This window comes from Amblyomma maculatum, chromosome 5 (assembly GCF_055883805.1).
Source record: "Amblyomma maculatum isolate TAMU_Amacu chromosome 5, ASM5588380v1, whole genome shotgun sequence".
NCBI lineage: Eukaryota > Metazoa > Arthropoda > Arachnida > Ixodida > Ixodidae > Amblyomma > Amblyomma maculatum.
Window position 1 is genome coordinate 157,366,408 of NC_139348.1, and position 26,562 is coordinate 157,392,969.

General features: G+C 46.7%; 2 protein-coding genes across 6 annotated transcripts in view; both read right to left on the reverse strand.

Moving 5' to 3' along the window:
- Positions 1-744: 744 nt before the first annotated feature.
- Positions 745-18,542, reverse strand: LOC146190083 (protein argonaute-2-like). The gene is made up of 8 exons (XM_084605414.1): positions 18,469-18,542; positions 15,910-16,141; positions 14,941-15,157; positions 10,052-10,389; positions 6,925-8,958; positions 3,672-3,899; positions 2,183-2,510; positions 745-842 (listed from the first exon to the last, which is right to left on the reverse strand). The coding sequence occupies exons 1-7, from the start codon at positions 18,540-18,542 to the stop codon at positions 2,199-2,201; spliced, it is 3,435 nt and encodes a 1,144-aa protein (XP_084461540.1). The 3' UTR covers positions 745-842; positions 2,183-2,198.
- Positions 18,543-19,071: 529 nt separating this feature from the next.
- LOC146190084 (prominin-1-like) overlaps positions 19,072-26,562 on the reverse strand; it is a 63,673-nt gene continuing 56,182 nt past the window's right edge. For 4 of the 5 annotated variants that reach the window (XM_084604823.1, XM_084604822.1, XM_084604825.1 and 1 more), the window contains one exon: positions 19,072-25,611. In XM_084604823.1, the coding sequence (XP_084460949.1) occupies positions 25,299-25,611 (313 nt within the window). In that variant the 3' untranslated portion in view covers positions 19,072-25,298. The remainder of the gene's footprint in view (positions 25,612-26,562) is intronic. The other variant, XM_084604826.1, reaches the window with a different exon arrangement.

Consider the following 26,562-nt stretch of genomic DNA (forward strand, 5'->3'; position numbering starts at 1 on the left):
GATAAGGGTGCCGTAGTGGAGGGTTACGATGTTATGACCCACCGCGCTATAATGGCTTTCGCCTAATCACATTTTAGTGGTCCAAAGTACCCTCTAGGTTTTTCTTAAATCGCAATGAATGTTTTGTACCCCATACAATCATGCCTGTGGTAGAAAAAAGTGCCCCAATCTAGTCCTCGCGACTCTAGTACGCAGCAAAGCTGCTAAGCTGTGAATTCTTGAACCTTATGCCGAGATACTTTGTCTGCTCTGCTTATTGCATAACCACCTCTGCCCGCCGCTAGCGGATGGCATAGCAAATGTACAGTTTTGCAACTAGTCTTGTGTTTGCCCCTAGTAGTGAACTTATATGTAGTAGTGAGTTTATGTCCTTAGTCTGTCTGTTGCTCTTCAATCCATACAGTGCAGCCTGGTCGCCTTTACGGTTTTCAATTCCATATTTTAGTATACAAATACCGATAGGAGCAAGTACATGATTGTGTGCTCCAGAAAAAACTAATCACAGTTTACATAAAGCTGCAGATAATTATCAGCCATGCACAAAACATTTCTGGTGTCGGCACGCGCACGGCCACAGTGTGGAGTCTGTGACATGTCACTAAGAGAAATTTAACTGCAGCCATAGAAAAAAAAAAAAAAGGTGTACATGGTACCTAGAACAGTATTCCGCTCTCAAAAGCGATTTTGTATTCGCGTCTGCGGTCATTCTGCTTTTTAAATAAACCGACGCAGAGATGCAAACAAACAACACACTTTATTTCAAACAAACAAAAATCCGCCAAGTACCCTTGACTGTCGCTGCACAAAAAAAGAAAAAAAAAAAAGGTCTTGCTGCCGAAGACCTGGAAAAAAGCAGGCGCCACCAAAAAATTAGTGAAATGAAAATTGAAGCTCACGAGTTATGCCACTGATCGCATTCTGACAGCACGCGGCTTTACGCGCGCCAGCAGCACTGGTAACTGACGCTTTTACAAAATCAGCACGGGCACACAACGAAGGCAATGATACGGACTAACATGAGAGGCCCAAGATAAGCCTCAATTACAGAGGGGATACGAGCTATTGCAACGAATTACCGGTCTATATTTACACAAGGTTTTGTCTCGCCGAGAAAAGTTTCACAATTTGAGGCTTGAGTTTCACGAGCTTTCATTTCAGTTTATCATATAACTATTAGGTCCCCCCGCCGTGGCTTTTGTGCCTTCCACGACCCTGGGCTTGACAAAATAACATATTCGACCGGCCTGATTAAGCGGGGATTTATGTATGTCTCACATAATGTGCTATCCTATGCGACTGTGTGTTAAGGGGTATGTGTGGGATAGTAAGAGGCAGGAATGAAAGATTAGGCGAGCATCAAAGTGCATGTACGTGAACTAGGAATATATAGTGTGCCGATAAGCGGTTATCTAACGATGTCACGATCACCATTCACAGATCCGTCGCGCCATACCCCGAAAGTTGAGCTAGAGTGCCCTCCCAATAGTTTGACTCGTCGCTTGGTTTCCAATTGGGCTAGTCGGTGTCTTTCATTGTCCTTTATTATTGAACTTTTGAAAGAAACGACAGGGAACAAGGAACGACGTACATCAGTGTTGCGCACCAACGTTTTGTGTCGTTCACTGCTCGCTGCTCGGTTGTTCTCTTTTAAAGCGCAATAATGAACGACGATCAAGCCATTATTGCATTGCTACCATAACACCACAGCCGATTCTAAATGCAATGCTGCACCGAGCACATAAGCCTTATTTTCAGGAATTGCGGAAACACCACCGAAACACCGTAAATACCGGCGGTTGCATTATATTTCATGGCAAAAGATAGAATCACCACTGGCCGCAATCGGTCAATTTGGACTGTACCTTTTGTGCCTTTGTTCAACCATCCTGATGTCGAGGCATAGGCTCTTATCCCGCCCTGTAATGACTGCTTCTTCTACAGCTGATCTGCCAAGGAACCCATTGCATTCGACGGTAGACTGGCGAGTACATGCACCCAGGATTGAAACCTCGCCGTGGCAGACGCTCGGCAGAACCCACTTCCAACATCTTCCCTAAATATTCGAAAGTTGATCCAGGGCCCTGCACTACGACGCCTGATGTCCCATGCGTTAAAAAAAAAATGCCGCACCAAAGCATAAGGTGGCGTCAGGAATGTTAAGTGAACAGTGAATTTCGCTCACCTGGCAGCGGCCCTCCTCACACGAAGTACATGGCGGTCAGGAGGGAGTCGAGAACCTTGACTGCTTCCACGTACTGGCTTGTGGCCACTGAGTCCCCGCTGCCACCGGAGGAGTCGCTACTAGAGCTCGAAACGCCCACTTTGCTCATCACGTGGTTCTTGGCGCGGTACGCGGCCAGGTGAGCGTAGTACACAGGCGCCGGGATGCTCACGCTGCGTGAGCACCGGGCGTAGGTGTGGCAGAGGTAATAGCTCAGCTTCTCCAGGTCGTCCGCCGTGAAGTCGGAATCGTCCCAGACGACGTAGTAGTGCGAAGGCTTGCTCGTGCCCTGCGACCCCACAAACAGCCGCGGTCAGGCGATAGGAAAACCACGATCAATCCGAGTCATATATCCTGTCATGTCGTATCTGCCTCTGAACATTCAACAATTGGCTACATCCACTGGTGCTTTGAGGATACACTGTAGAAAACATCGCACCCTTCTCGCGTCTATATAACTCACATCCTTCAAAAAGGGTGCATTTTGGTACTGTTTTACCCTTTTAATAAATGCAGCAAGCAACACAACACTCATCAAAAGGGTGCATCAGTACAGTAATGTATATTGCGCAAAAAGACGAGACAAAGAGGAGAAGTGGACAACGACGGCGCAAATACGACGTCTGCGCCGTCGTTGTCCACTTCTCCTCTTTGTCTCGTCTTTTTGCGCAATATACATTACTGTCCATCATGGTTCACCAACTCGCCCAATCAGCCGTTCTTCTACAGTGCATCAGTACCTTAAAGAACCGTTTCTGGAGGGTGTGAGTTGTCGAAACGGAAATGCACCTTTAAGGGTGCAATTTTGTTTACTGAGTACGGGAAGTTCTGCTTAGGCATATTTCTGAGCATAGGTCGGGCTCTCGACTCGTGCCCGTATACGTTGCGCGGAATTTTGCAAACCCACCGCCGTTAAATAAATGTTCACAATCTCTGCTAGAATGTTTATGGTTCTTCTACAGCCAAGAACATTGCGCGCGCCCTGTTAAAACAAAAGTCGGCTTTGGAATGATTCGGTTTCGCGTTTCTAGAGCGGTATTTCAATGACATCTCCAATGTGTCGCGGCGTCTGCGATCGCCCCCTTCGTCTGTAAACAGTGTCTTTTTTATTGGCGCCAAAAACCTAAAGACACCCTGAGCTCCGTTTTAAGGTATCCCGTGGTCACTGCATCCCTTCAGGTTTTACAGTATGGCGTCACAAGCCTTGTGGAGAGGAGGGGACAAACACAGCGTTGAAGTTACACCATAAATTTGTCGGCCTTGTTCCTTTACGCTCTGAAGCTACATCTGGCCAACTAGCCCACCAGATCATGTTGCACTGCATCGTGCTAGCATTATACATCTACAAATAATAGTGGCATTTCATTATCGCGACATCGATCCGATCAGTATCTAAACAGCTACAAACAATTACCGACTAGTGGCATTTCAATGCCACTACACTACCCACCTGAATGCCGAAGTGGCTGCAGAGGTAGAAGTCAAAGTCAAGCGGGTGCGTCACCACGGAGTCGACGATGGTGCCGGGAGGCACGTTGCGGCACTTTCCCACCCCGTCCCGGTCGATGACGGGCATGAAACGTGTGTGGTGGCGCTTTTGAACCACGATGAACGTCAGCGCCGGCTCGTACGTCTCGTTCGGGGAGAGCTCCTGGCAGGCCAGTCGGATGGCGCTTACCTGGCGCCAGCAAGAATCAGGAAAGAGGAGTGGCATCTCATTTAAGAACCATGAGCTACCACAGTCTATCAGTGTACTGCATTGCAACACCCAAAGTGGGCGAAAGAAAAACGACGAATTGGTTATGTTTCTTGCCGAATTCCGTTTCAAGTTTCATGTTATTATGATTACCGAAACGTGGTATTCTTCTACAGCTGATGTTTTGAATCTCCCAGGATACAAGAGTTTCTTTCTAAACAGGTCCTACCGACGTGGTGGCGGTGTACTACAGCTGGTATCAAAACAGTTTGCATGTGCTGTACAGCCAGACTATTCTGAAATAATGCTGATTACGAGGTTATAACGACTCAAAGTGAAAATAAGTTGTTTGCAGTCATTTACTGACCACCTAATGGGAACATAAACCGCTTTTTTAAGTTCTTAGAAACGCTCTTAAATTTCACAATTACGAATAAGCTGCAAATCATTATAGGTGGTGACTGTAACGTTAATCTGTTGAGTAACACTGCTGTCTCGCGTGAATTCTAAATTTTGCTTACTTCTTTATCTTGTGGTAATGTCATAACAGAGCCGACACGAATCACCCATCATTCAGAGAGCCTTTTAGATTTATTTGTGACTAATCATGTGAGTGACTGTTAAATCAGACCGAATAATTACGGGACTAAGTGATCACTTTCCTGTATACATGATCTACAAATGTAATGCATTTCTTAAAAGAAAGGTTAGCCACTCCGATTCGTACACTGTCAGGGACATAAGTTCCAGGACCCTAGAGGTGTTTAGGAATGAAATAAGCAATTTAAACTGTAACCCGGTTTTTGCGTGCAAAACTGGTCTGCAAGCATATGAAATATTTCTCTGATTATTTAAGCCATGCTATCACACATGTTTTAGGCTAAAAATTACTAAAAAATCTAAAAAGTTACGCAAGCCTTGGATGAAAAATGAGTGTTTTAAAATGATTAAAAGAAAGGAACAACTATACGCAAAGTTCGTGAAGACAAGAAGTTTGGATGACCTCTCAGCTTTCAAAAAATACAGAAATTCTGTCACAACCACTTTGCGTAAAACAAAAAATGCGTATTTTGAAAACTTATTTAACAACTCAACAAGTCAGACTGATGTTCTGTGGCGCGAACTTAACAAAATATTGAATACTGGCACACGCAACGATCAAGTACTTCAACTAATAGTAAATGCTAAAACACTAAAGGGGTAGGACCTCGCGGACGAATTTAACAATGCAAGAGTAGGAGTTATATATAAATCAGGCGATAAAAATAACTTTTCAAATTATCGACCGATCTATATTACCCGTTTTTTCCAAAGGTCTAGAAAAAATAATATGCAAGCGAATCACCAGTTTCTGTGATAAGCACTAGCTTTTATCTCCACAGCAATTTGGGTTCCGTCGAGGCATGTCCACTGAATTAGCTTTGTTAACGCAGAAGGAATTAATACCTAGAAGGTATGAAAATAACAAATTGACCCTAGTTATTCTGATAGATTTCTCGAAAGCATTCGACAGAATTGACCACGAAATTTTGTCTACAAAATTAGAGCATTATGGGTTTCGTGGAGTTTTTGGTAACCTTCTTAAGTCATATTTAAACCACCGTAAGCAATGCGTCGTGATTAACGAAGCTCACTCTTCTCTATTAAATGTAACTTCAGATGTGCCGCAAGGCAGCATACTCGGACCGGTCTTATTTAATATCTACATAAATGATATAGTAAACACCAGCACACTTGCATCTTACATCATTTATGCGGATGACACAAGCATTTTTTTACAGTCAGCTAGTATTGAAGAGCTCACCGATTTCGCAAATGTTACACTTGCAAAATTCTCTCAATGGACTCAGATAAATAGACTACAAATTAACGTTGCTAAAACAAAAGCCATATTATTTTCTCCCGTGCAGAATGTTATTAGTCGGGATATTGACATAAAACTCGGTTCCGAACAAGTACAAGTCGTTAAAGAAATAAAAACATCGGGTGTGATGTTCAGTCAACATCTAAATTGGAATGCCCACGTGGAACGCGTGGCGGAAAACCTGGCAAGAGCTTGTGGCGTGCTGTGTAAGTTTAGAATGATGCTTCCGACTAAAATTAAGTTAATTCTTTATAACTCAGTGTTTGCTCCCCATATTAACTACTGCAGTCTTGTATGGACCGACCCAACTCAATCCAACCTTACCAAATTAATGCTATTACAAAAGAAAGCAATTCGTCATGTAGCAAATGCCTCATATATGACGCCCATACAAGAGAACGTTTTGCTTTGTTCAATGTACTCCCCATACACCAGTTACATAAACTTAACCTTGTTATGAAGTACAAACACAGTATTCAAACTAAAAATGAAGCTTTCTTCAACTAATGTAATTTACATCGACCTTTAGAAGTGCCCTACATATTCAGAAACAGAGAATACTGGTCTATACCCTCTACCCGCACTAATCAGGGTCGACACATGCCGCAATACCACATGCCTACATATTTGAATTTCCTACAAAATAAAAATATCGATATAAATCACCTTAGCAAATACAAGTGGCAGAAATACCTTATTCTTGAAGACATGTGGGTTTAATTATGTTCATTTCTCCGACACAAACTGATTTTGTACTGCGAATGTATTGTAACCTTTTGCCATCATCTATTTTCCTGCTTCTATTATATGAACTTGTGTACACCCGATTGCATCTTGCCCTTTGGAGCTGCTGGAGCGATTATTTTGTTTTCTGTGCGTTGAATTGTGAATTGCAATGAATTGTAACAGTATGTTGGCCTTGTAAATCAGGGGTGGGAGCCTCGTCAAGCTACTGCGTTTGTAGTTTTTTGCTCCTACCCTAGCATTTCTTTTCGGTTCCTCAGGACAAAAATGCTGAATAAAGTTGATTTGATATGTTCAATGAACCAACGAGTCGATAAGATGCCGCCCTAACTACCGGTGAGTTCAGGACAAGGAAATACCGGGGCAATGTTCGGAGAAATGATTTCGCTTTTCACTCACCTCGCGGTTGCGGACCTCCATGAACTGCCCCTCGCTCACACCATCCCGGTAGAAAATAATGCGCTCCGGCTTGTGCCTTGTGGCCCGGTAGAATGCCTTCATCATGTCTTTCATCATGTCCTTGAGGTCCTTTATGATCTCCAGGCGGGAAGTGGCGGCGGCATCCTCCATCTGCACGCGAATGGAGGCGTGAAACTTGGACGGTATGGAATCGAGGCTGCCGACACAAGCCGCGATCGAGGGCCTTAGCTTGTCTCCGGGCGCCGGGTGAGTCACGTCCGCGCCGATGATGATCACCGGCTTCTGGAAGATAGCCGGCTTCTCCTGGGTCAATAGGCCGTTGTTGGTGCCGCCAAGCTTGGCGTTGATCTTCTGGCACAGATTAGTGATGAGCGCAGCGTTGCACTTCCTGATCATGTTGTTGTCCATCACGCACTGGGTGCGCAATCCAATCTCTGTCTCGGCCACCTGCTTGATCTCGGCGTAGTTGGAGTTCTTGGTGAGCACGATGATTACCATCTCCAGGTTTGCAGCCTTGCGCTGTTCCTCGAGCAGAATGCTCCTCATGGACTTGCGGTTCGCGTCAGTTGTGGTCACGTCCAGCGGCTGCTCGATACGCATGCCAAGCTCCTGGCCGACGCGAATGAGCATTTTTACAAAGTCGTCCAATGTGTCGGGCTGAACGAAGCGGCTCAGGCAGAGCAGCGTCCAGCAAGTCAGCGTGGCCGGCTTGTAGAAGTGGCGGCCGCGCAGATCCCAAGTTCCATCGCGGGGTTTAGTGACGGAGTTGTTCTCAAAGACCAGGGACGGCGCGTCGAGTACGCGGCCCTTCAGCTGAGTCGGTTCGGTGTTGATCTTAATGCCGAACTCACGCAGGTACGGATCGCTGTTTCTGACCAAGTCCCGCACCGACTGGCAGATATCATTGAAACGCTTGGCCGGAGGCTGCGCAGTGCGCTTGATCATTTCCGACGTCTGGTTCTCGTCAAGTTTCTTCTTGCAGTGCTGTCCCTCCACAATCGTGCAGACCTCCAGCGGGAGGTAGACTGGATGGGTTGCACTGCCAGTCTGGATGCAGGGTAGGTTGGGGTACGTGAGACGTTCGTAGCGGCTCTGAAAATAGTCAGCCACAGAGCAGCGGGAGCCGTCTTCCATGCTGAAGAAGAGCTTCCTCGCCGGTTCCTTTGTGACGCGCACCACCTTGTACTTGCGCGGGTAGGGAAGGTGAGTAACCTTGACACGCAGGCCCTTCAGCTCCTTGTTGAGACGAACGTTCTGGAAGTCGCGCAGATCCCTGATGTCTCCGGCCGACATCTCGCGCCGGCCTTCGCTGAACAGCTTGCACATGAAGTTGATAACGGGCAGTGGCTCATAGAAAGCAGTGGCCGACATGTCAACATTGAGCATGGGCTTCCATTGAGCTGGCCGGACGCTCGTGTAGTATCCGAACCAGACTTCGCGGCCACCTCCGAGGGTGTTGCAATTTGGCGGAGGCGCTTTGAAGAAGGATCGTCCAACAGACGTCAGTTTGATCGAAGGTCCGTGCCGCAGAACAATGTCCACGGCTTGTAGAACCTCCTGGGGAATCTGGTTGACGCGGTTATCAAAGACGGAGTGCAGGACGTCCAGATTTAGGGTGGCCGCGTACTGGATCTTGACAAAGAACTTCTGAATCCGTTGGTCCTCTTCGAAATCGACCGTGAAGGTACGCTCGCGGAACTTGAGTTCCCGCCTCGTGTATAGGTTCTTGCGGCCGTCGAAAGCAGGCAAGCAGCCGCTGAGGTCGAGCCGGTACTTCTTGACAAGCACCTCGATGACCAGTCGGTTGATCTTCGTGCTGATGCAGCTGTACTTGCGCTTCTCTGGGACTTTGGGATCCTTGCGTGTCTCGGAGCAGATCTCCACGTCGTAGTGGTACACGTTTCCGGTAGGGATCTCAACACTGAAATGGTTGGTGGTCAACTGGATCGGCCGGCCTAGACTGCCCTGAGCAGGCCGGCGTGGCAAGTGAAATGGCAGGGTCCGCTCGATTTCCTGCAGACGGCACGGGAACAGATCGCGGCAGTCAAGCAGTACTTGTTGTTGGACCAGTTGGTTTGATTCCATGCTTGCGGGACTGAGCGCTCAAAGATGAAGCATAAGAACAAGGACATCAGGACGAAGCACTTCGTCATTGTTCGTCTTTCTGCGCCGAGACCACAAGTGCGGAAATGTCAGAATCCAGCTCTACCACTACATTACCGCTTCCGATTGCTCATAAGACATTCTAAAGGATCTCAAGTTAAGCGTGTTGATGCGAATTGAAGAGAATTCTCTGGTATGTAGGTACTTTTCATCTCAAAGTACTAGCGTTCATGATTCAGCTGGCTATTCGATGCATGGATTCTTAGCCGTGGCACTTATTTACTGAATCCATCGCAAAGTCCTTGAGTGCTCAATCGACCGCATCACACATTCTGATGACCTCAGTGGCACAAGCGAGCATACCGTATCGAGATGTTGGCTCCGTATGTTTTATTTTATTTTAACTTCCGGATACCGTCGATTTCGAATGAAACTTAATAATTCGAGACCTCGCACTCCTATGCGAAGCAACAGCTATAGACACGCCGAAGAACTTTTCCCTACCAATCACAGCGCGGTCTACCCAGTCCAGCAAGATGAGCAAGCAGACTACAGGCGCAATCACTGCTTTTCAACAGCGCCTCCAGATTTCGCCATGCGAGGACTAAAGTCAGCTAGCTGGGCAGCTACAGTACTAGCAGCGCCGCTTGGACAGTACAGGTTGCTAGGCAGTGCTCATGTCGCCCTTTCCCGCAGCGCTTTACTGAAACCTTATGACCACAAGTGGGGCGTTTCCCAAAATGCCTATATCCTGGCTGTGCAATGTGCCTTGCGCCTCAGATACCCACCTTTCGGCAGCTAACTTACGACCTATACACCGAACCTTCACCCCATGAAGACACCGGCAGAACAAACCATCGGTCTAATATTGGAGTTTTTGTTCAGTCCTATGTAGGTCCGTACACATTTCCAGCTCACCCCCTTTATTGTGGAAATGATTATGCTACATGGAAGTAGTGCCAGGGTGGTCCAAATGCGGGCAGCCGAAGCCGACGTCGCTCACCTGGAGCTTGAGCTCGTCGTTCTGCGACTTTGTGTTGCCAATGCCGTTGTGGGCCCGCATGGGCGTGGCCATAAGCGACGGCGAGCTGGTGGGCGAGCCCTCAGTAGGAGCCAAGGAGCGCGCCCCGTTGCCCTGGTTGACGCCCCTGCCGCGGGTGATAACGGCGGTAACGGTGGTGAAAGCGGTGACTTTGGCGACTGCGGTGACGGTGGAGGAACGCAGTTGGGGTGGGGCCGCTGTGACCACGAGCTGCTGAATGGCGTGCGGGAATGAACTTTGCGAGGCGCCATTGAAAGGGAGCGCCGAGGGGGAGGCCGGTGTGCATCCGGTAAGTCCTCCTGTAACAAAAGGAAAGCACCGCTGACGCTCATAAGCCGTACCAGTTTGTAAGCTCTATGGAAAATTCTGCGACACATGGTAGGGCCAAACAACTCACTTCACAAACGAGTCTTAATATTCCGCCAAAGTGATTCAAACAAGTCTCGTTGCCGCGACGTTGACAACACTGATGTGCCTAACCATTCGATGATTTAGAACCGCCGCAGAAAGACCAATGCGTGTCACGAAGGTCAGAAAGACGACCGCTCAGGTAGTGCGCAGGTAACGATACTCGTTACTCAATACACGCATCGCATCGCAGTGATCAAAATAGTCGCTGCAGGAATCGCAACGAAAAAGGGGCATGGGAATGCTCCTCGTTTGAGCCTGGCCTATCAGTCTACTCATGCTTTTTGGCAACCTGTAATCGCGGAGGTGCGGTATGGCAAGCCAGTTGACAAGCTTAGCGTTAGGCCTAGCAGGCTCACCCAAGTTACAAAAATTGATAAATTTTAGAACCAATGATCAAAGCTCATGGAAGGGCATCAGGATCAGAAAACTGACGAAATAACCTTTCGCGAGAACAGTATAATTTTTAGCTGAGACCAACATCAACAGGCATCACCCTGAGCATTGGGTGAAGTGCGAAATCATATTTTTGCCGTGCCTCCCAAACGCAGGGGAGCTGCGGCGGCCCCGTTCACTCCTGACGTCATAGCAGACTACGCGGTTACGGAATCGACTGACCGCCACCGATTCGGAGAAAAAAATTGCGGGCCGTGAAAAGCGCTCACCTCTCCCGCGGCCTCGCGGCCGCGCTAGCAAGACGGCCTCCATTGGAGAAAAGGCGCGCTTGTGGAAGCTGTTTTGCGACGACGAGAGGGGACTCCTCTGGGCAGTTGGATGGTAGGACAGGGCTCCTCAACAGCGAAGTCACAGCGACCGTCCGGCAGATGAACGAGCCTTCTGAAGCGAGCTGGACGGAGCGTGCCTCGCGCCTAGCCTCTGCCCCGGATGGGCAAGACCCCGGGCAGGGCCAATAGGGCAACGAGCCAGCGTTGAACTCGCGCTGTGACGTCAGACACGAAGGGCGGTGTCGCGAGCGCGCTGTCACGATCACCCGCTCGTGGCATGTGCTACTTCGTCCTCTTCAAGGAGGCCTTGGGCCTCTTCGTCCTCTTGATCGTGTCGTACTCGACACGGTGAAGTGTAGTTCCGCATTTTGTTCAATACGTCACGGTGTAGTTGGTCGAGAGAAACGAGAGCCTAAGCTTCGCTTAGAGGAATAGAAACTAGATGGTGATGATTAGTAGAGTTTATTGGCGCAAGGGCATCTGGGGCTTGAGAGAACTTCTTTTTGGGCTATTTGGTGTCTATTCATTATAAGTTAAAGGCGCCAAAACAACACGCACACACACAAGAATAGAAGAACGGGACAGAGCGCTAAGAGCACCACAGACTTATACTGAATAGTTACTATGTGAAATAAGGAATAGTCATGAGATGCTGTGAATGTAGAAAAAGGATTTAGTCCACTCTAAATGGGTGGAAATATAATCGGAAAGCTTATCACATAAAACAAAATGATCACCCGGTAAACAAAGGTAACATGTTTTAAGGAAGTTGCAGGGTTTTTCATGAGCAATAAGGCGGGCAAATTCGCACCATGTACCATGCATGGCGGAGGAAGGTGGTCAAAGGTGGCAGTTCCTGGCCCTACGGGGCTGGCACGGTAGGTCAACGCCGCTTGCGGCGGGGCTAGCCAGCTACCGAATTTTATCTGTTGTAGGCCGTCATTGCACCCGCCACTGCTTCGGTGGTGGACGACGGCTGTTGTTGCGGCGCGCGTCTTTCTCTCCCTGTTCTTTTTCATTTCTTCTCTATTTTCTCTTCTGTCCGCACGAGGCAGTGGAGGTGGTCCAGCTACAGATAATGAGCACTGGAGGCAGTGCTGTCAGCCCTGCAATGGATGTTTAGTAAATGTAAGATGCAGTAAGAATTTCACTTCATGGTGGATTTATTTATTTATTTAGTATTTTTATTATTTATTTAGTATTTAGTATTATTTAGTAGCCTGGATATCTGAATTCCTCCAAAACCGAGAGTTTTACTGTGCATTAAATGGCGTCCATTCTGGCAGATATAAGCAAGCCAGGGGAGTGCTGCAAGGAGCAGTCCTTTCACCAGTCCTTTTCAACATACTACTCAGCTCAATACCAGTTAATCATGACGTTCGCACTTACGTATATGCGGATGATATTGTGCTTTTTGCAACTGCGTCGGATATTCAATCCCTTTATCTCCACTTGCAAACGTACCTAAACTCTATTGAGAATTGGTTGTGTGGCTTGCGTCTCACATTAAATGTCAAAAGCGCAGTCCTCGTATTTAATATAAAAGATTCTGTAAGTCTGTCTGTAATGTATCAGCAGCAAATAATACCACAGGTTAAATCATTAAAGTATTTAGGGGTCACTTATGATGATAATCTTTCATGGCAGCCCCACATTAACCATATTGCTACGAAAGGGGCTCGGGCCGTGGGCATGTTGCGCCGAATTAGTCGTCCCAGGTCTGGAATGCGGAGAGATGTCCTTTTAATGATTTATGTTATGTATGTGCGTCCAATTTTAGAGTTCGGTTCAGTCTTGTTTTCTGGATCAGCAGCTCATAAAATTCGACCGCTTGTTCTTTTGGACGAGAAGCGCTTCGGTTGTGTCTGGGACTTCCAAAATTTGTTGCCGACAATGTGCTCTACCTTGAAGCCCGGATTCCACCCTTGATATATAGATTACAAATTCTAACCGTTCAGACGTACTTAAGGATATATGAATCAGAGTTTCACCGATCTATGTCTATTTTTTGCTGTCAACCGACCTCCTTTTTCGGTGTCCATTGGTCTAAATTTCACACCCCGCAGGTTGTTATGGTCAAAAATTTGCTGGACCCTTTAAATGTTTCCCTTCCTAGTATTCTACCCATACAAACCATCGGTTCATCTATTAAAATTGTCTTTGACGACATATTCCCGAATAATGCTAAAAACTTATCATCCGTTATTCTAAACGGATTATTAGAAGATCATTTAAGAAGTCTTTCTGCTAGTTTAGTTGTAGCTACTGACGCATCTCAAAATAATGAAAAGGCGGGTGTGGGTATATATTGTCCACATTTAGACTGATCTTTTTCTGTCCGGCTTCCGGACTTCACCCCAATTTTGGCGGAGTTTCTGGCGGTGGTACTCGCTTTACGGAAATTAGACTCCTCTTTTTCTAAAGTGGCAGTAATTTCCGACTCTCTATCCTTGCGTTCATCTCTCTCTTCGTCGGTGGATTCTGCAATAGTAAAAACCTTTGTCTCCCTGATCCCTAGACATTTGAAAATTGTACATATGGTATGGGTACCAGGCCACAGCAATGTGACTTTAAATGAATATGCTGACAATTTGGCAAAAGAGTCCCTTAATGGCCCCGTATTATCTATCCTTCCGGCGACCGCGTACGTCACCGCAGCGAGGTTTCGAAGAAACGTTCTATTAAATATGAAAAATGGACATCTTTTAAGATCTGATGACTACCTGCATCTAAATTATTCTTGGAATAGAAAATTATGTCATTCACGGCAACTTGAGATTTCACTAACAAGGCTGCGATGCCGTATCCCACCTTTAAATTTCTATCTTTACAGGTCTGGTTTGGCACTGTCTCCCGTCTGCGCATTTTGCGGTGAACAAGAAACATTAGATCATTTTTTATTGTTTTGCCGCCGCTTTACTACGTTGAGAAAACAGTTGATGGAAAGGCCATTGCAACAGCTTGGCCTTAGTTTAAGCAGCCCGACATTGTTATCATTTGGCGCCACCATCCTTGGGCACAGTCACAGGTCTGTTTTTACCGCCATGCAAATTTTTTTACTGGACTCAAATCGTTTGCCTTCCTAAATATTTAAACATCACTTGTTCAACAATTATAGTGTCAATCTCCCGTGAGTGTTACCACTTTTCATTTTATATTTCACTTATTTCCCGTCTTGTTTCCTTTCCTCTACCCCTCAAATCATTTTTTTTTACGCAAGAATACTAAAAAAAAATTCTTTGCTACCCAATTCTTGGCCGATCCCCCTCTGTGGGTATGTGCCATAAGTTATTTGGACAACAACAACAACGACACTTGAAGCGTGTCTGGGGGTAAGGAATGGAGTGAAAGAAAAAATTGGCTGTGGCTTAGCTAAAGTTAAGCGTGGATATATGTAGCGAAAAGCGAGGCGAAATGAAACGTTCCGCCACATCGTTTAACAGCGGTAAACCGGGAGGCATGGGTGGATAGCAATACCCATTTTTAACACTATAGACTTTTTCAACTGATTTATGCGGTCTGATCGACTCAAGTGCTGCAAACGGATTGTGAAACTGCTCTGCACCTCCCCACTACAACTTTTTTGGAATTTCGAGTACGAACTTGCTAGAAACAGTGCCATTTTTACCCGAAGCGGCGGCAGCCCGCTAGGCCTAGTTTAGGCCTAGCGATTTCGCCGATCCCAGCCGCGGCTGTGCCTGGCCTCCCTCGTGCAACCGGACCTCTCCTGGTACGTGGACGTGCCCACAGCAGCATGGCCCATCAAGCCGATGGGGAAGCGGTCACTCCTGAGGTACTCGACACCGATCCGAAATGAATTAGGGCTATTGAAGCCCGAGCGCTGGATCACCCAGAACCACGCGTCCGGCCAGCCCAGCACGCGTTCGCTACCTCGGCCGCCGGCCGGCAGGCCACACCAAGCCTTCTTCCACCACTATGAGGCGTCAAGCCCCGTTACCTGAGCTACCTGCCGATGATTTTAAGATTATCTACCGCCCAAATGGAGGCCTCGACCTCAGCAAGCATAACGGAGGATACATCTTATTCCTAGTGAGTACTGCTCTGAAACTCCTAATGGAAGCAGTCCGTCAACAAGACGTCATCCGAATCAATCCCCGAAACAACTCTTTCACCATAAGTACTCCCTCCGAAGACAGAGCAAAATGCTACGTCCAAAATTCATCCCTCCAAGTTGCGGATAAACAATACCCGATGAAGGCATACATCGCCCAACCTGACACCGCCATTTGAGGCATAACATACAATGCCATATACGACCAGACACCGGAAGAAATTTTCAAGGAACTGCAGATGTTCAACCGAAGTCAATCCGTCATCATCACGGACGCCCGACAGCTGGGAAGAACTAAATCAATCCTGGTTACGTTCATCAATACGAAGCGGTCCCCCGGCAACTCCGTTTTTACGGCGCTTACATAATTGCTATCCCTTCTTGGCCAAGGCGGAAGCCTGCTATAATTGCCGCCAGGCTGGCCATAGAAGTGATGTATGCACCAAGCCGAAGAACAATTTATGCCAGCGATGTGGAGACGCTCACACACTCTTGGAACCACCTACGTGCGCGGCGAAATGCATTCTCTGCAACGGTCCCCATTTCACATGATCTAAGGATTGCAAAGAACGCTACAACCGCCCGGGCAACAAGAGGACAACAGCCGCCCCTGCCGAAGGCGCAGCGGGCCAGTAGGCTGGCCGGGAGTCCCGCACCAGGCACCGGTCCAACTCTGCTAACCGCAGCCGCTCCCACAACCGCTCTGAATCGACAGCGAGGACAGAATCCAAACCACCCAAGTACCGGAACCGGTCGCCATCCTTTCCGCCTCTGACAGACGAGCCCATTCCAGACAAATAGGTGAGCTGGGGCCCGCGATCTTCCTCCCTCGTCCGTGAGAACGTCCTTCTTAAGGTCCGGTTAGAGAAACAGGACCAACAAATTCAACAACAGAGCGCGCAAATAGCTTAGCAATCAGCTACAGCTTTTACTGGAAAAATTGTCCCCCACAGAGTGAATGGAAGTCCAACCCCTCACCCCTAATCCAGCACAGAACCTTCCACCCCCTTCCCCATCTCCTGTCCCCGCAGCAAGCCCCACACCTTCCACCTCCCACAATGCCCAAGCCAAGCGTAAGGCTACGGAACAGACTCCACAGCAAACAAACCAAAATCAATCAGACTTCCTCACTTCTCTGGCTCTCCTCGAACAAAATTAGCTAGCCGAAAAGTTCGAAGCAATGACCCAAAGCACAAATTCATGGGCCACTGACATCAGCACTCGGTTGACAGCGATCGAGCAGCAGCAATCTTCCCAAGCGAAAATCGTAGCCCAACTCCATGTCCAAGCTTATCACATATCATAGCCTCTCACCCCAAAACATCGACTATACCCCAACTTGCAACCTACGATGGCAGGAAACCGCAAGGAAATTAGAGTGAGGCAATGGAATTGCAGGAGCTTTCGCTCCAAGCGCAGCAACCTGCAACTCCACATGCATTCAATTTCTGTCCGAGGCAGAAATACCTACAGTCATCGCACTACAAGAAACATATGCTTCTGTTAAACTCCTTAACTACACTCCCCGCATACCAACAAACACAACCATGCCTAGCTACATTGGTACACTGCAACTACACCACTAAAGATCACCCGATGGAACTAGAAGACATCGACTGTCATCTCATTGAACTCCTGTCCCGAACCAGAATGAGCCCTATAGGGCTCATTCAGTTCAGGGCTCAGGATAAAGAGGCTAAGCCTCTTTATCCTAAACATTTACAGTCACCCTAAGGGCAGCTCCCCTCATATGGTAGCACTACGAAAAACATTGCAGATCAGCACACACCACCCGCTGATTGTGGTAGCTAGGTGACTTCAACGCTCGACACGTCAGTTGGGCCCGGGCTATACATCAAATTGCCGCAAGGGATCCCAACTCTGGGCGCTCCTACAAAACGAGGGTTTTACACTGGTGAACGAACCGCAGCAACATACGCGCATTGGCAACAGTGTGCAGCGAAACACTACACCTGATCTTACACTTACAAAAAATCTCACACAATGCCAGTGGTCGAACACGCAGACATCATTAGGCAGCGACCACTACATTATCCAAACTTCCTTCTCCCCCATATGTCAAAAAGCGCCTCAAAATAACAAACTGGGACAAGTTCCGAAACCTCCGAAAAGATGCCCCCCCTCAAATAGATCACCTCGTAAATTAGGTCAATGACCTAACCCGCGACATAGCCACAGCAACGTCGGAGGTCCCGAACACCAAAGAGTCGGACGTCACCGATAGCCGCCTTCTACATATGTGGGAGGCACACAACAGCTTGCAAAAGCGATGGCTCAAAAGCAATTAATACAGACAATTTATGATACTCAAAAACAAGCATAACCGATCCCTGAAAAGAAGGATCTCAGCCTTGATTAAGGACATAGAGTCACATGCAGCGCAACTAACCCGACAACAGTGGGGACATGTGTGCGACCGCATGGAAGGCAACCTTGGACTTCGAGACACGTGGAAGCTACTGAGGCGCCTTCTAGAACCTAATCACACAAAAAGCTCACAACGCCGTAATGTTACTCGTGTCATCCACAGCTTAAAGATGGATGATAAGATTTTAATACAAACACTAAAAGGCAAGTACCTCAAAACTACGCCACGAACTATACTCCCTTCACACACGGGCAAGCCCAACCCCGCGATCTCGATGCAGAAATGCGAGGTTCGAGCAGCGATGCATGAACTCCGCACTATGTCCGCCCCGGAAGTAGATGGGATAACAAACTAAGTTCTGCGCAACCTCGATAACCATTCTGTCCAAGCCGTAACAGACTTGTTCAACAAGCACTGGAAGGCATGGTACCGCGCCGGCGCCCCTCGGACATTGACTACCGAGGCTAGGCTACAAAGGCTACCGCGCCGCAGCTGTTCTGCCACTCGCTGCACCGACAGACTCCTTCCTTCGCTTTCATGTTTTTGAACCGTCGCTCTAGAGCTTCGGCTCGTTTGGCCCTTCTTTAGATGTTACATTCGGATGCACGTTTCTAGGGAAGGGGGGGGGGGGGGGACTACCAAGGCACTCCTGCTTTGCCTACTACCTGTGACCTTTTTTTGGATTCCTCTGTCTGGATTGACTTTGCAAGGATCACCCTGCCCGTCTCTCGTGCTTTGGCTCTCTAACTAGGAGACTCTCACTGCCTCCACCAATTCTGCCCACATGTTGTGCACCCAGAGTTCGAGCAGTTGTTCGCTCAAGGTGCCCATGGGCAGTCCTAGCGCCTTCTTATGCATCTTCGAATCAGGAAATCTAATTTCTCCTTTTCTCCGGCCTTGATGTCGAGGTAGGGCGTGGGCGTGGCGTAGCAGATTGCTTATTGCGTATGCCTAGATTAGTTTTATTAAGTCTCTCCTTGAGGCCTCTTCCGTTAGTGGCGACCCTCCTCAAGAGCCTGAGGTTTTGCATCGTGTATTTTCTTCAGGACTTCTCCATTATGCCAGTGAGATTGGATGACCATCCACAGCATCCTGATCTACCTTTGGCATCGGTTTGCCCTCTACCTGAATATGAAACTCCCCGCTATTCTTGCAGCTGCAGAGAGTCATATGGTATGACGTCTGGCAACTCCTCCGGTTTAGAAGTCACGGAGCAACGTTCATAAGACCTTCAAAGTTTCGTCTTGGAATGCAAGAGTACCCACTCTTAAATGAAGATTCTGTAGCAGCATGTAGCAGAGAAACTTGTTGGATAATGTGCAGCCTGATGAAAATACTTCTAATGCACACTTCCCAATGTAGTAATGTAAAAAAATAGGAAGCATACTTGAACATTCAAACAGTTTTATTCAACCACCAGGCAATAGGGTTATTCACACATCTTTCATGGGTTCCCACTGCTTATACATATTCATGGACACAAGTCTAGCAGTGAATGTGGCACCTTGCTCGTTTCACTCAGTGCATAAACCTTATGCAAATCCACTTACACCTACTAAGCACGAAGCATTTTTTCCCTTAGCCAAGAAAGCATGCATCAAAGATGTATAGAGGAAAATGCCCTCTACCCACCTCCATAAAACGTATGCTTTATTGTTGTGTGTTGTGTTTTATGGCGCATCTACAGAACCTTGATGCCTTAACATGAAAGACAAGGGGATCTGTGAAATGCCAAAAAAGTCTAAAACCAACTAATGCACTGTTGTCCAACAATGCTAACCTGCAAGTCACCTGCAGTGTGTGTGTCGAACTTAAAGGAGAATCGTTCGTTGTTTTACGGCATACCACTATGCCAATTTGAAAGTGGTGACAAGATCGGGAACGGCAGATTTTTACACATTTTAGAAGTTACCAGGTCTCATGCGCATGTTAATAAGTAACTATGCTATTATGACGGCTACCCAATGTCTACTTTGCTCCCTAGATAATCCTTGAACATAGGATGGGAGGTCCTCATCACCGACTAAAGCATCTAAAGAACTGCAAATGCAGGGAGCACCACAGCAAAACTCGAGGGATTTTTTAAGCCAAAAGCAGAGTGGCCCAGGGACTTTTGAAATGCACTGTACAATGCGAATTATGCAAGAAAATGCAAGATGCCACAGTCGCTGTAAGTTTACAAATTAAAAAGAAAAGCAAGTTCGCCTAGGCAGAATAACATCAAACCACTCTTTAAAACTGGATAACTTAGAGAATGCCAGGCAAATCGGCTAGGTCTGTAAAAGTTCAGACTTGTGTCACTTATCACATATCTTGTCAAAACGGATTACATAACCAACCCGAAACGAAGAGTCGCTGAGAAAATGATAAATAGAAATGTGGGCACTCCCTTAATGCAGATTGATGGTACGGCACATACACGCAGAGAGAGAAAAAAAATTGACGCTACCCACTTCAATAATTGCCGCACGGAGATCATTAAAAAGGAATACCAGGCACCATTGTTACGAGGTGAGAGAGAATGGCACCACCAGAAAAACGCTGGGAACAAAATGGCGACCCACGACACGCACAATATGTACTACATGACACAGCCCAAAATATATATATATGTATGTGTGTGTATATATATATATCTGATGCCTAACAGAAGCCTCATTATTTGTCTCGTGCATAATCTACAACTCACTTGATATAGCGAGTCGCATCGGTGATTTCAACAGCAGTATTAAAATAACAACAGGCTTCTTCTCTCGTTACACTGCTCCAAACTATGAAGGGGTCATATTCTCAACTCTACAATAAAGATTTGTTCAAAGGCACTTCATATGTAGGCTCTAAATTATAGCTGTACAGGCTCTTAATCAAGCATGTCTATGGCATTGCTCAACCCAGGCATTGCTTTTGAACTTGAAAGAAGCAAACATCCTTCTCTTGGCACGGAAAAAACTTTCGAGCTGCTACGCAAGATGGACAACACGAGGCCATGTTTGTTCGACTGCCTACATAACGTTTAATGACGGACGAAAAAACTGTGGATGATGAATGTCTAAAACTGAGCACTGGATTGGGGCTGTGTGCACAATCTGAACTCTGTATGGCTACATCAACGGCATACAAACAATGCCGACAAAACCTCCCACAACGGCCGTCAGCGGTCAAAATCGCTACTCGCGATGCAACAGCGGATGTGGCTCACGAGGACACGGCAGGAGCCACAGACCACCTGAAAACATTGCACATGGCGACGCTACCATGACTGGGTAAAATGTAGCTGCAAACTACAGCAAAGCAGAAATGGGCTCAGAATACACACATCTGCACCTGTGTACAGCCGACAAAACATGGGTCTGGGGAAGGGTTTGCAACAGTGCTACAAGTAATCACCAGAAGGCAAAACCTTATACCATACCTCACCGAACCGCCAATCCAACAGTTTGTCAAGGAGCTTTGCCTCGTCATCATTATCAATTTGGAAGCTAGTTTTTCTTTTTTTTTTTTCTACACTGGGCACTGTCCCAAGGACATAATTATAGTCTGGTGGCAGGTCAGCGTCGATACAGGCAACACAACAAAGCGCCATAAAACAGCGACGGCACGCAAGCGAGGACAAGCCCCGGGCATGCTAGACATATATGCAACAAGCTAACACATTTGGAAGCTGCGTAAAAGAAAAATAGAAAAAGAGAAAGGAAGAGCAGAAATACACTCAGCAGATGAGGCTGGAGAGGGACCACGAGAGCTGTCTGGACAGCAGCAGCAACAAGGACTCAACATGGCTGGCATTCATCACAGTTGTGAAGAACCTTTTCCTCAGTTAAAAAAAAACAACAAAAAAACAAAGTCTATGCTTTGGCATGATGACACCCAACAAGGGCATGGAAACCACAAACCAGGCTCAAGCCTGCCGTACCGTTTACTCCAGATGTTTCTCCAATTACACCAGCAGGCTTCCCCATCTTCATGGCTAGGGTAATGACAAATGTGAAGAGCCCATAGAGCACACATTTGTTTCCATTCGAGCTTCATGGACAACGTCAACACTACCTCCACTTTGTTCAATATACATTTCAGAGCTGGTAGGCCTGCCATATATGCTTTTGCAGCTCGCAAGCACAGTGCAATGTTCCATAACACATCTTCCAGAAGCAACACATCACTATCCTACAGCATGTCAAAATTGATAATTGCACTGAATATCCTTCACCAACAAGCTATATTGGGGAACGAAACAACCCACTGCACAAACGCCTGCACACAAAAATGTGTGTACAGTGACAATGTTGCCTACACAGAGGGCTCTTCTCAATGGATCCACACTATATACTGCTGGCTGGTGAGAAGCAAGCATTCAGTTTCAAGAATGCTTGCAAATCATGTCCAGCTACCTACAACAATGTGGAGAGCTCCTCTGACGCTTCCTCCAAAGGATAGCAGTTGCCAGAAACTGTAACGTCATAGCTATGCTTAACTTTGGGACCACTAAGAACATCTTCCAGGAAAAAGTTCTCAACGAAACCTCACTGTAGAGCCTCGGATGCCTTTACCCTGAAGACAAACTTGCACTAAGCCACACAAGGTCATAACCAGCAATTATTCTAAGTGGTATTGCAGACCTGGCCACCATCGCTGCAAGCAGTGGGGATATGTGGCAAGGCCAGCCATGCAGAGGCGATTCCAAATCGCAAATGCACACATATGCAAACAAAACACAGCTTCTAGCCACATCAAGCAGAGTTCAATCAGTCCAAGCCGTAGCAGCAAAGTAAGCAACTTAACAATTTCAACTCATTTTCAAATTAGGGACTGCAGAAAGCCACAGACGTTACTCACACTCCCAAACACCACCTCTTGAAAGAAGCATTGCGGCAGCCTTTTGAGGAGTCCATACACTGATCAGGCAGTCGCACTGCACAAAAACAGAGCAGCCTCGCCGTTCAAAGCACAGCCCACAGTCCTCTGCAGCATTGTCCGGGTTCAAGAAGGTACATTATCCTTTGGCAACATTGCGATGAGTGTGCATGTTTCAGCTGAGGAACGCAGGATGGCACTTGAGAGTTACCCCGACAAAACCACTTTGCCGGAACAAGCACGGAGGGCAGAGCGCCGACAATTCCATTTTGCACTCCACCACACAGCCTTTGCAAGCACCGCATCACTGCCAAAGTCTACCACACGACACCACCTTAGTCCGGCCGAACATAGGAACCACGCGATTTCACCCCACTAGCGCCCATGACGCGGAACTCGCAACAGATTTGACGCTCTTCCACACAGCATTAAAAATCGGCAAATTAAAAAAGTGGCAAACCAAAGTTAAACTGTGCTTCAGAGGACAATGCCTTAAACACAGTTTTACAAGAGTGAAAGACACTAACTTAAACACCCAAAGCTGAAGGTTGTGCGGCAGCCCCACTAACATGACAGCCTTCGCACACAAGTACCAACGCCATGCGTCCAAGACAGGCACGGTCAGCACGTAAATGGCAGTGCTCCATCCGCCTCAGCAGAGGACCTGTTGATAAGTGCAGTGATCCAAATGCCTGTTTGCAACCAACCGCAAGCAGTTTTGCGACAAAAGTCAGCTGGCGGTCCTTTGGCTTGCACTCTGCCACTCAGCCCGCTCACAACATAGCCAGTCAAAATTCTTCATAGGCCCAGAGAGAGAAATGCCTAAAGAAACCAAACAACCTGAAGCGGCAGCAAGTGAGTTTGCTCTCCTCTCCCGAGTGACTTAGCATAAAAGTGAAACATTTGTAACTAGAATAAAGTATGCGGGAGACGAAACAAACTGAGCACGTTCACTTAGCACGCCCTCTGGTCAGTCTAAAATGTGAGCACTGGCTCATACCATGAGCCTGAAAAAAGCATCACGTTGACGTATAAAAAAAGAAAAATGAAATATGACCTTGGCACAACCAACACACACACTTCCACAAAAAGAAAGTAACCGAAATCGGGGTCGGAAACAATGATACAATTGCTTGTCTGAGGCTAGTACCGTTCAAGCCACCTGAGGCACTCAGCCCCACGCCATAGACTAATGTGGTTCTTCGTGCTGGCTTGGTGTGAACGCTACCAATTGGTCCTAATCCCGCACGACAACTGCTGGTGTCTTCACTGGTGCTGGTGCATGTAACTGGTGTCAGCCTCGCTACCAAAATAAGACATGAAAACTTGACAGGCAAGCTATGGCATAACTTCAAGCTCATGAGACAAGCTGGAACAACTGTACAGAATGAGTTAGTACTACCAGGCTGGTACCAAGCCTGTACGAAAAGCTGTCATACAAATTTTCTATGACCAAGCAGTAGTATCTACAACCGGTAGTGTAAAACAGTGTACATCAATACATAAATGCCATACGACTAACCGGGTTTCAATTCTGACGAATGTCATAACTCCTGTAACTGGTGTAATGAAAGCAAACATAAAAGGACAAAGCGGCCAATGAAAGGCAACAAAGAAGCATTAACGCCAACTGGAATCCACCGAAAAATGAAATAACTCCACAATGACAAGCGGCTGTCATACAAAACATAGAAATGGCTAATGATTACTTCAGTTTACTGAACTGAAAGACGTCATGTCACAATTGACCCTTGGCACTACCATGTGTTAGCTACCAACAAGTGCAAATTTTCCTGACAGTCCTGCTCCATCAGGTTCATGATAAAAACTTGCTGGAACAACAACTATGCTTACTAAAAACGTGGAAAAAAGTTGTCAAAAATGTGAACAGTGAAAAGTGAACAAGTAATAAGTGCTCAACAGTCCTAGTAAAACCCAGTGCAGTATAAGTTATGCAAAAATCAATGCAAGATCTTTAACTGTATGCTCACTATCACATGCTGCTTACATGGACAAAAGGAAGCTATAAAACTGTTTGAAAGCTGGTTTGACAGTTGGTGAACTTTTTTATGACTGCTTTTTTTTTTTTGTCATAGTCTTTTGCATAGAACAGGTATAAAAACTGCCCAGTTAATATAAATTGCTATAAATATTGCAGTACAACATAGAATATAAGCCTTAAAGTCTCGTCAAGGGACATAGACATCTGATGTTAACGTCTAAAAGGACGCAAGCTTAATGTTACAAAAACCTGTATTTTTCAATCCATAAATGCTCGAATGTTCAATCAAACCAAGTCAGCAGCATAAATGATAAGCTGCAGCCACATGCACATTTCCTCAAGCTGCCTACAAGCCACAAGAAAATTCAACAATGAATGTTACAAGCAACATCAACTTAGTACTAGCATTTTCTGGCAAACTTACCGCCTTTCAACAGGAAAAACTAGCCACCGTAAGAAACAGGCATCGATGCCGGCACTAGCAACAATGCTACTACCGAACCAATAGCCACAAATTGAAAGCACCAGCTACATGTACCAGCAGTTGGCATAACCATGCAATAACAAAAAAGGAAAGAACAGCGAGAGACACCAGCAGTGATGTCTGAGTATGGATGATTTGAGCAGCGCGTGCATTCCAGCCTGGTTGCCCAACAGCCTACCACGAGGACCAACCCACCAGTAACAGGTACCAGCACCAACTAGGGCCACCTTCTTACGCTACCTCGCGTCAGACCAGCGGATCACCGGCGAGAGACAGCTCACGAGCCGGGGTAGTAGTAGGGGGGCGGCTTCGCGAACTGGTTGCTCTCCCAGTCACCACTGTGCCGCGTCGGTGGCGGTGCAGATTCGTAGCCCTTGCTGTAGTGCGGAAGGGCTGGGTCACGAGAGTAGTGGTATGCAGGCGCGGGCGAGTAGGCGATGGCGGGTGATGTCACGGGACGGTGATGTGGTGCGGCAGGGTGGTCTCGATACTCGGGACTGATGTCATGGTAGTAGCCATCTCGGCTGTCGTACGATGCCCTGTTCACAATGGCGCTGTTGCCCCCCGTGTGCCGGCGTTTGTGGTTCACACTGCAAGGAAAATGAAAAAAAAAAAAAAAGAAACAGCCAAGCCACAGATGTACAATTTTTTAATCGGTAAGCGCACCTGGATGAACGTTACCAGCTCTCACCACTATAATCAGTTTGTGTCTCAAGTTCCAGACACTATAACAATAACGTCAATTTTTCTTTTCTTTTTTTGTTTAATTTGACAAGCAATACCGTGGGGGAAAAGTTGAGATGTGGTGGGTACACATGCAAACTTGCTTTCCAACCTGACAAGGCAACATTCCCTCGAGGTTGAAAGATTTCAACAGAAAATCAACCAGACTTTCCCGGTGAAACTTTTGAAAAAACAGAACAGTCAAAATGATCGCTGGTTTATACGAGTTGCTCAATTTGCACTTTACCTAGCTTGCACACCTTATATATCAGTAAGCTACCCATAGCTACAATGCTTAATTAAGCAACTCCTCAAGTAAAGAACCAGAGGATTTTCTTGCAGTCTGTCAGAATTCAACCAACACACATGTGCCTTGTTTCTGAGCAGGGATGAAGAAAATAGCATGGCCAGCTTGGTAAACACTTTCGAATCCTCTATATTTTTCATAAACTAGAGTATTCATCTGCATTGTGATGGAATATTATAGCGAAATACACTGCATAAGTTTAAATAAATTTTTTCTTGTTTTTTTATGTACGGTCGCTAAAAACTGAGCTGATCCCACTTCCGATGATCCTGATGCATTGCAAATTCCGCGGGTTTTCTATTAAAGAGGCCGATCCAGATTTGTATCATCACAAAAATAAAAATCAGAGGGTCAGAGCTTCCGTTGGATACAATGCCGTATTCCTACAACGAAAAGCAAAAGCACACAGTGGAATAAATGAGGAAAGCCCAGGAATAAGCATCAAGGTTGATTTTCTCAGCTCTCACTTTTCGCACATTTGCTATGACTCAGATCTGTGCAATTTTGTAAC

Excerpts from the sequence above, each read along its gene's own strand:
- LOC146190083 (XM_084605414.1), bottom strand. The coding sequence starts at position 18,542 with ATGCATAAGAAGGCGCTAGGACTGCCCATGGGCACCTTGAGCGAACAA. Across the intron at positions 8,959-10,051 it reads ACGACGAGCTCAAGCTCCAG|GAAATCGAGCGGACCCTGCC; the intron begins GTGAGCGACGTC and ends TGCCGTCTGCAG. Across the intron at positions 2,511-3,671 it reads GCAGCCACTTCGGCATTCAG|GGCACGAGCAAGCCTTCGCA; the intron begins GTGGGTAGTGTA and ends GTGGGGTCGCAG.